The 10,084-nt window shown below is 43.6% G+C and overlaps 1 protein-coding gene across 1 annotated transcript in view; it reads right to left on the bottom strand.

Moving 5' to 3' along the window:
• Nucleotides 1-2,749: 2,749 nt before the first annotated feature.
• Nucleotides 2,750-10,084, bottom strand: part of zeb1b (zinc finger E-box binding homeobox 1b) — a 47,358-nt gene continuing 40,023 nt past the window's right edge. The window contains 4 exon segments of the mRNA XM_018673640.2: nt 2,750-5,782; nt 5,784-5,860; nt 6,610-6,790; nt 7,980-9,682. Coding sequence (XP_018529156.1) covers nt 5,108-5,782; nt 5,784-5,860; nt 6,610-6,790; nt 7,980-9,682 — 2,636 coding nt within the window. The 3' untranslated portion in view covers nt 2,750-5,107.

Below are 10,084 nucleotides of genomic sequence, written 5' to 3'. Positions count from 1 at the left end.
GAGAACGTGTGCATGTCAAACTATCAACTTATTGTCCCTATTTCAAAGCAACCCAAACTGCACAAAAGAGGACAAAATAACACAGTCACTAACACATTGAGCTCAGCAATAGAGAAGATATGCTGCCTAATAAAATGAATAGAGTCTCTGAGCAATTACAAGCTTAAACGATGATGCATAAATTTCATTTATAGATAGATTTCACCAGGGCTTATCTCTGAGAAACACTGTAATAGGATTCAGCTGGAAGGCAAGAAAAAAAAGGTGTGTGTGTGTGTGTGTGTATGTATGTACGTATGTGTGCTTAGGAAAAGTGAAGCTTTATTTGTGATTAAGGTGATTGGTAAAGGGTGACCAGGATACAGGATAATGACTCCCTGCTAAACAAGGACACCTAAAACCTCGGTGAATCTGAACACGGTTAACGATTGGTTTCATATGACTGTAGCTGAAGGGTAATTCTCCCAGGGAGATGTTTAAGGTTCGAGCTAAATACAGCACAATGACAATCAATCAACCCTTTGCTACACACACACACACACACACACACACACAAGGATGTTCTCACTGCCCTCTCATATTGGTGACCCACTAGTCCTTTGACCGCTGTGTGTTGTATGTGTGTGTATGCTTTAAAATCAGAGGAAACAAAAGGCAAGGAGTCAGTGTTGATAAGTGACAGGAGCCAGCAAATCTGTCAGAGTATTACTGGGTGAAACGCCCTGAGGGGAGGCCAGTGGGTAATATACTGTTTACATACCCTCATCTCTGTTATACTGAGCAATCAAAGATGATCAGCTATAAGATGTCATATACAAGTATAAGTCATGAGTCATATCATACATGATATTTTACTGTATTTTACGACGGCTTTAGCTCAGATCTCACAACAGAATGTTTTGAGTTTGGCAGAGAAAAAGTATTTTGCAAAGTAAAATCCTGGTAAAAAATTACAATGTTCTATATTCTATTACTGAGAATCAGTTTAATAAATAAGTACACTGAAAAATATCTGTATATTATGCTGTGTTAGGTTCATCTTTATTATGTTGTGTCATGCTTAGTAACATATCTTGTGCGCATAGGCATATAAGAGGGAGCTAAATGTATTATTTTGAATATCAGACCAAGAAGTGGACTTTGCTATGATACACTCATACTGTGTGTGGTATTTAAATACCCACATAAAGATAACAGATGCTCTAGGTTTTTCTGTATAGATTTTTTTTAGTGAGTCGTGTTTTGATTGAATGTGAGATTGTTTGTTTGACAGGTCCACTGGTTCATATGGACCACTAATATATTTAAAATGTTTTTCTGTGTCTCACACAAGCATAAATAGATTTTCAGTTATGTATTATTTGATGCTGACCAGTGTGTTAAAAATGGAGCTCTGAAACAGCTATTTGTCACATGAAGTGGCATATTAACCTGCCTCTTCATACACACACACACACACCACACACACAGTGTCTGAGTGTAGGTTCTGCTATTTAGTGGTTGAGTAAATGAACATGATATTTAAGTGACTGCTATTTCCTGAGCACAAGCTTTCCTTTCCTCCTCCTCCTCCCGGCTTTTCTCTAAATTTCCCTGGGGAGCTTCAGCCCCCTGGGTTTGGCTCGGTGTCAGAGTCCCGGCAGCCATGATACTTCATCAGGCTTTTGCACCATTATTGGCAAGAGCACTCCATATCCTCTTAGCAGTTATAGCTTTTCAATTTTCCTTTGAAATGCTGAGCCCAGCAGAACATATGGCAATATCTTGGCTTTAAGTCCTGGATTGGACTGAAAGCCTGTAAAACGGCCCCGCATCCTGAACATGTAGCCACAGGCTACACACTGTTTGACCTTTTTAGAGTTTTAGAGTGTGCCTCAGCGCTGCTGTGACCACTGTTAAAGACATTTATAATAGGCACAATTATAAGATGCTGTTGGACGGTCTGACACAGTAATGTTATGGTGCGAGATGTCCTATGAAACATTATTCCAACACCTACACCCCGCCACCCCGCCACGCCCCACTCCCATACCCCCAGGAAGCAGAGTGGGTCTTCTAGGAAGTCAAGGAAAAAAAAACAGAGATGAGGAGAACTATCAAATATGTTCACCAGCTATTGTATCATTTTCAACCTCTGAACAGACTATGGATTTTTAGTCCATTCCATTACTAATTCATGCTGGTGGAGGGGCCGGGGCTGGGGAGGCAGGAGGAGGGTCGACCCTTCTAGAAACCTAATCTGGATCAATAGGGTTGACCTTGGGCTGGGCTGTTAGCAGGCAGACTGGACTGAAAGGGGGGCTCTGACTCATTACTGAGGACAGACGCAGATCCGTTATTCATATGAACGCAGTTTAGTTTTAATCGTGTCTTTGATGATGTTTTACATCTGGTCTCTGTGAGACACCAAACACAGGTCATCTGATATTTTCTGTAGCAGACACATCATCATTTCAGAATCATGCTGATGAAGAATTCTCTTACAATGAGTAAAAGCCATTAAGTAACGAGATGATTCAGTGATCTTAAATATGTAATTTTGAGCTGGTACAAAAAAAAAAAAGCCTCCAGACGGGACATTAGAATTAAATATTTAAAGTGTTCTGAACTTGTTGTTTGTTTGTTTTTGTTTTTTTTCCATTTCTGAAGTGGTCCCTTATGAGATTTTTATTGTGATATTTATTTGAATATTGCAGGAAAGCAGTGTGTGATTTGAAAACTCTCAAAGACAATATCATCAGAAACTGAGCAGCTTGTAATTGATGTATTTTATTGTGAGATGGGGAGTCATAAAAAATGAACAAAAAAAGAAAAACAAAAACAATCACTATAAAAAAAAAGATGAGGGTGTTAAAAGGGAAGGGGCATATAAAAGGGTGTGGTCTTGACACTGACATATAAAGTAACAAATTGGCACAAATAAAAACATAAGAACATACGTCAATATTATTTTGGCTTGGCAAAAAGGACAGTTTGTGTGGTTAAGCATCATCCTTCAATACAACAGCACACACTCATGCTATTAGACATACAATTAGTTTTCAAAAGTTCAGTAGCTTTATATTAGAGAGGGGAAAGAAAACTAAACTAACATGAGAATGGATGCAGAGAGGTCACAGGTTCCAATTTTCAGGCTTGCAGGGTGCAAGTTTCTTTTTTTCCCGAGGAAAAACATAATTTTGTTCGTTCGAAAAACATACTTCAGTATGCCGGAGTCTCATTTTCCAGGCTTGTAGTTATTTGCCTTTGAATCTTTTTTCCATACTAAAATATATTATCGTATTAATACAAACTACAGTATTGTACACTACATAGTGTAATAAATAACCATAAAGAAATATAAAAAATAAGACACATAAATATAAAAGTTCTCTATGACTAAACAGACATACCCATCTCGTTGGGGGTGGGGATAATACTGCCATTGCTGAAAACATACAGTACACACATTGAAACAGAACATAAAACAACATAAGAGACAAAAATAATACTGACAGGTAAAAACTTTGTTGAATCAAACTCCTGGGATTCATATTTGCCTACATTTTGTTACCTGAAGAGACATCTGAGCATTTTATGGTGTGTTAAACAAGTGCACTGAATAAGCTTTGAAAAAAGGCAGGACACAGTTAACAATTAGAAATCATACTTCATCATCATCCATTTGAAAACATGTGCATTGTATCTCTTTTAGTCGCTCAGAGTAGAAATGAAAGAAAGTCATCTAAAGTCTGTGATACATGGATATGTGGTAGGCTAAATTCTGCTCTCTCAGGTGCGGTGGCGAGCCAGAGTCAACAGTATTCCGGCTTATTGGTTGATCTGGGACCCGGCAATACCTGATCATAGCTGCTAAGCTTCAACAGCAATATTCTGTGGCACTTTTGATATGCATGTTTCTCTTGTTTTAGTTTGATTTTTTTGCATAAGGCTCAGAGGGAGGAGGGGTAAGTATAGGGAGGGTCAGACAGTTTTCTACATCTCCTTTCTGTCACTCTGAACATTTAAAGCAATAGTTTGACATTTCGCTAAATCTGCTCATTTGTTTACTTAGACGAGAAGATAGATACCACTCTCATATTTTCGCCATAAATGCAATTGCTTGTCTGCTTAAACAGACAAGCGATAACTTGTTTATTTGTGAATTTAAGCTAGCTGCTTCTTCATCATCATCTTTGGGTTTTATCCAAACCAGCTTACAAGTGCATTATGGACACCTGCAGGACTGGAGTGTGGAGCAGTTTCCCTGTCCTCTTGTCCTCATGCTAAGCTAAGCTACATCACTGCTGGCTGTAGCCATATATTTACTGTGCAGGTATGAGATTGGCATTGGTATCATCTCATCTAACTCTCACAAAGACAGCAAATAAGCACATTTCCCAAACCGTCAAACTATTCCTATAAAACAATGATTTGACAAAAATGCGTCTAAAAGTCTAAAAGGAACTAAACAACTGAAAAGACCCATCTGTCCGTCAATGTTTTTCTTCTTAAGGCTCACGATCCAATCAAAATAACACCAAAAAAGTAATGCTAACATCTGCTAGCGTGATGGCGTGGTATATCTAGTGCGGTAATACTGAAGGGTAGACAACACAACTCAACTGCTTTATCCATAGGTAAACCAAGCCACTTGTAGTGCACAGGATTTTTCTTATTTTCCTTCCAACTTAATAAAATACTGACTTTTTTTGTTCATTGGCAATAAAAAGGTATAGAAATATCTCCCAACTGTACAGCTTTTAAAGGTTAAAATATGAGTGATAAAATTAGTAACACTGATAAAAAGAAATGACCCAAGGTGTTTTAGTAATAAAACATTATCTAAAACATGTCGGCTCTAGCTTCCAAAGTCTGTATAATGCATTTCCTTTGTTAAAATTCATGTTCGTCTTCATCTTTTTCTTTACAAATGGATTTTTATAACAGTGAGAAATCATTCTCCTGTGGAAAAGTCACTAGTATTTTTTCAGGCACACCTGGATTTCTACACAGTAGTGAACTGAACCGAACTGTCAGAGTGACCAGACATCATCTCCTGCATTCTTCCTCTGCGCAGGGAGAGGAGGAATCTGATTGTGTCTCATGGAGGAGTCTGGTTCCTCTTTTAGTCAGTATCTCCTTTCTCCTGTGGCGTCTGGTTCTCATCTTCAGAAACCATGTTCCTGTTTGTTTCACCTCCGCTCTCCTCTGTGACCTCCCCCTCTGCTTTCTCCTCTTCCGTCACCCCTCCCTCTGTATCCATCGCCCCATCTTCCTCCATCTTGACATCCTCCTCTTCTTGAAGGCTCCCGAGCACCTCCTCCTGTCTTGTGTCGGCCTCCTCTTCGTCCGATTTCATTTCTATCTCTGTTTTCTCCTCTCCTCCCCCTTCCACCATCACTCTCTCCATCCCCTCCTCATTCCTGTCCCCTTGCTCTTCTTCCTCTTCCTCCTCATCCCCCCCTTCGTCCCCTATCTGCACCACCTGGATGTCGTTCATGTCCACCACTCCTTCCTCCTCCTCCTCCTCCTCTTCCTCGCTCTCATCCTCCCTTGTGCTGCTTCCTCGCTCATCCAAATCCAGCTGGGAAGGGACCAGGTGCTGCCTCTGTGCCCGGCTCAGGGCCTCCATCTCAGCCTGGGCCTCGGCGTCCTCCTCTGGGCTCTCCCGGCCTTCTCCTTGATTCTGCGTCTCCTTCTTGCAGTAGGAGTAGCGGTGGTTCATGTGCTGGGAGTAGGAGCCTGAGTGGGAGAAGCGCTTGCCGCACTTGTCACACTGGTACGGCTTCTCCCCCGAGTGGAAGCCGCATGTGTTCGATCAAGTGGTGTTTGTGTTTGAAGGCCTTGCTGCAGATGCCGCACTCGTGAGGTCGCTTCCCTGCAGAGAAAGACAAAATAAATATAAGTCGACATACTTAAGAAAAGTGAAAATTCTGTTGAGTTAAGAATTGCAGACATGGGAGGAAAGCAATAAACACTCCAGTGTAATCACAGTGAATCCCCCACATTGTCGCATGAAAGGTGCCAAAGCTTGAGAAGGCCTTAACAGTATCTATCATCAGTGTATCCAGGGAGAACATTTCAAAACAATACAACAAAATCACAACAATTGTGCTTAAAACCTTCAAGGAAACTTTATCCAAGCAGAGAGCAGCAGTTTCACCTAAGATGAGGTCATTTGGAGCAGAAAACAGTGGTTGCAAGCCAGGTATCAGAGTAATAAAGAAAAAAAGCTAAAACGCCTCTGAGAGCGTTGACCTGAGCTTGGCCACGGAATCATCATCTTAGAACAACCCCAAATCACTACCAGAGCTCGCCTCTTGCAACATTTGGTGCTTCACATGAGAAGCTGGCAGTGCAGAGGTGGGGAGTTGGCGGAAAGAAATTCTCAGACCTCTTCTGTGCATGTTGAGTAATACCTGCTGGAATGGAGGTGTCCACCCTTCTTTACGCTGAAGCTCAAAATCCCCCTTTGCTTGCACTCTGACTCATCTTTCCCAGGACCCAAAAGTGAGTGATCGTGAGGCAAGATCCGGGTCTGTGTTTTTTTTTAATTTTTATTCAGGGTCCATCTGTGATTGCTGTGTTTGTGTGTAGGCCTTGGAAACAATTAGAGTTTGTGTTTACCTGTGTGTTCGTATTTGTGTCTCAGCAGCGAGCTGCTCTTCTGGAAGATCTTGTCGCACAGGTCACAGGCGTACATGCCGCTGTCCGTCTTCTTCATCTTCTTCCTCGGAGGGCCTGAGTCTGAGTCATTCTGCTCCTCCACAGTAGACACGCCCTCTGAGCCTGTGTCCTGTTTCTCCTCCTGGAGAAAATGAGAAATCATATTAACACGTTAGCTAGAATTCAAAGCAAGGTTTGTCTGCTTGTTTCACAGCATAAAAACACAATGAATGACTCAAAAAACAGCATACCAGTGAACTGTGTGTGCGTGCTTTGCAGGAAATGATGCAGTGTCAAACCCTACTCACAGCTCTCCCCGGACTCTTTACCAATCATTTCCTTGGCCTGAAACATAACTATACTGTTCACTTATGAGCATACCTGCAGCTTTCTCCTGTCCCTGAGCTGGTAAAACTCATCCACTGATGCAGTGAAAGAGGATGTGAGGCATTATTAAGGAGCAGATATATACACAGGGCTCTTTTTTTACAAGGCAGGTCTATGCCAATCCACTTAACACGAAAGTATAATACAACAACAATAAATCAATGAGGCAGGCAGAGGTGTGGCGTTTAAACAGATTCCAGTGGATCAATAGGGCCTCTGCAGCAAAGTGCAGCCTCATGTCCTCTGGGCGACAGCCCAGGAAGATCACTCACACACCCAGTGAGATCTACATCCATCATTAGGGGCCCATTAGGTGTCTGCGCAATGAAGAACTATTAAGGGCTATCATTTTTACAAAGAGCTGAATTCTGACATTTCTATATATGACTTATTGATTAGATTTTGGATGCTTTCAAACTATTTATCATGTTCAGTGGTTTTGAACAATGAGAAGTAATGATCTGGACTGAAGAGTTTGACTGATCACTGCAAAAAGAGAAAAGCCAACTTGATTCCAGTCCACTTGCTTCTCAAAATGGCTACTGGATTACACACTGAAGCAGCTAACCTGGTTCTGTCCAAAGGTAACAAAACCTGCAGGAGGTCTACCAGCACTTCTAAATTTTACACCTTATATCTTGTTACGTAACCACCCATAAAATCATGTCTTGTTTTTACTATGTGGTTTTTGTTTGGATTAAACAAGTTAGTTATTAAGCTTTGGAGGTGCTGGTAGGTGGTTTCTGTTACCTCTGGACAGAGGCTGGCTGGCTGGCTCCCCCTGTCTCCAGTCTTTGTGCTAACTTAAGCTAAGTGGCTGGCAGTAGCTTTATATTCAGCATACATAAGAATCGTATTAATCTTATCATCCAACTCTTGGCAAGGAAGCAAATAAGACAGGGACGTGCAGCTGTTGCTGAATTGAGACATAAACATTTGCACACCTTCACTCCGTTGAGGTGGATGGTTTCATGCATCTCGGTCCCTGCAGGGCTGTTTGCTGTAGTGGTATAGGTGTAAGCCAGCTGGGGGATCAGGATAGTCTGTTTGTTGTTGGTGGCTAGAGCCCTTAGGCATTGCATTGTGGCCACAATGTCGAGGGGTTTGGCACTTGGCTGGCTGGCGTACAGTGCGACGGGGCTGGTGCTCATGACTGAGAGTGGTGATGCCTCTTTCTTTGTGCAAGTTAAGTTTAGGGGTTCATCCTCATTGGTTGAGCAAGAGGAGGGGGAGGGGTAAACGCTGGCTTTAGCCACCACTCTCTCCGCTTCCTCTCTGCAGGGCTTTGGCAGCGACAGGTCTAGGGGTCCCTCAGTGCTCTGGGGTGGCTGGGCTGGCACCGGACCACCAGCTGTCAGGTTTAGTGGCGAGGGGGGGGCCGGCGAGCTGTGAGCACCATTGATCTCTGCTGGGGTAGCTTCCGTAGGGCTGTCCTGCGTGACAGAGGGGCTCATAGTGGATGTGTCCTTCCCTGGGACCAGAGACACCACACTGTTGGCTTCACAGGTGTCCTCTTCCTCTGAAGGAGGTGTTGGGGCACCCAGTGATATCTGACCCTCCTGCATTTTGTCAAACCACTTCTTAACCACATGGATTGGCAGGCTGACTGAGTCAGAGATCTTGGCCAGCTCATCCTTGGTGGGCTCTGCATTTAAGGCAAAGTAGGCCTTGAGCAGGGACAAGAGGTTCTTGGGCTGGCTGCAGAGTCCTCCTTCTGACAGCAGGGCAGCAACAGCAGACTCAGACTTATCCAGGCCTGCTCCATTTAGCCTGAGACCATCCTTCTTGCAGTGCTTGAGGGCATGGAGTGCTTCCAGCCCACCAGGACAGTTATCACACAGGAGACAAGTCTTAGTGGTCTTTTCCTCTTTTTCTTTAGTCTCATTGGACCTGGTGCCTCTGATTGTAAGATCTTCTGGGAGTTTCTGGGACTTGAAGGTGTCAGTGGTGGTCTGAGCTGGTGAGACTGGCTCAGGCTCTTTCTTCAGGTTTTGGGCTGTGAGCTGGCCCTGGTCTAAACTGTAGTTTATAATGATTTTTGCATTTCCATCCTGACCCACAATAGGCAGACTGATGGCTGAGATGAGTTGCTGCTGCGGAGGGTGGAGCGTTCCAGTGGTTAACCCCGAGTTCACCTGCCCCTGGCCTTTGGCATTGTTTTCCAGCACCTGACGAATGACATTACCGTCCACTGCCACTTTGAGAGCATTCTGCAGGTCTGCCAGGTTGATGCTGATGGGTGACACCAGCCCCACAGTGGGCAGGACCACGGCCTGCACTGTGCCCTGCAGAGGAGCCGCAGCGCCTCCATTGAAAACCCCACCATTCATGGCAGTCACAGCTGGGGACGTTATCACCGTCGGCTTGTACTCGTAGTCCACAGGCTCAGTCTTGATCTGGTTGAGGGGCAGCTGCTCCTGCAGGGGCTTGCTGTGCTCCAGCTTCTCCCTAATCTGGGTGCGGAGGACTGATGGTGGTGTGGACAGCACTGGTGATGGACCCTGGGTCTGGGTTTTGGCGTTCCCCAAGCGTGGTCTGCCGTTAACTGAGATGACGCTGATGCACTTCTTACTACTGATGTGAGAGCTGTATGAACCTGAGTGGGAGAACCGCTTCTTGCAGTTGGAGCACTCATAGGGTTTCTCTCCTGAATAAAACCACAATATGTATAACAGAGAGAGAAATAAAGAGGCGGGGGGAGAGACAGGGAAACAGATTTCCATTAGTGAATGAAGCTAAATGAGCAAGCTAGGCTATGAGCACTACGGCAGGAAAAAGCTCTAATGCGTTTCAATAATACTTAAACGCTGATGTAATGGCACCATTGGGAACTGCCCTTCTCTAATTGCTGTCCCATAATACCAAAAGAAACACAATTATGGCACATTAAGGAAGAGCACACATTGGACTGAAACACAATGAAGGATATCTAAATACAGGGAATTGGCTAAAACATAAATAAAAATAATATTCAATGGAGACCAAAACATGTGTGTCCAACAGAGAATCATGGCAAAGACATGTACGCTGGATCTGAATGCACACACCC

Source organism: Lates calcarifer, linkage group LG24 (assembly GCF_001640805.2).
Source record: "Lates calcarifer isolate ASB-BC8 linkage group LG24, TLL_Latcal_v3, whole genome shotgun sequence".
Lineage (NCBI taxonomy): Eukaryota > Metazoa > Chordata > Actinopteri > Centropomidae > Lates > Lates calcarifer.
Note: the sequence above shows the minus strand (reverse complement) of the source record. Positions and strands in the feature narration are given on the sequence as shown.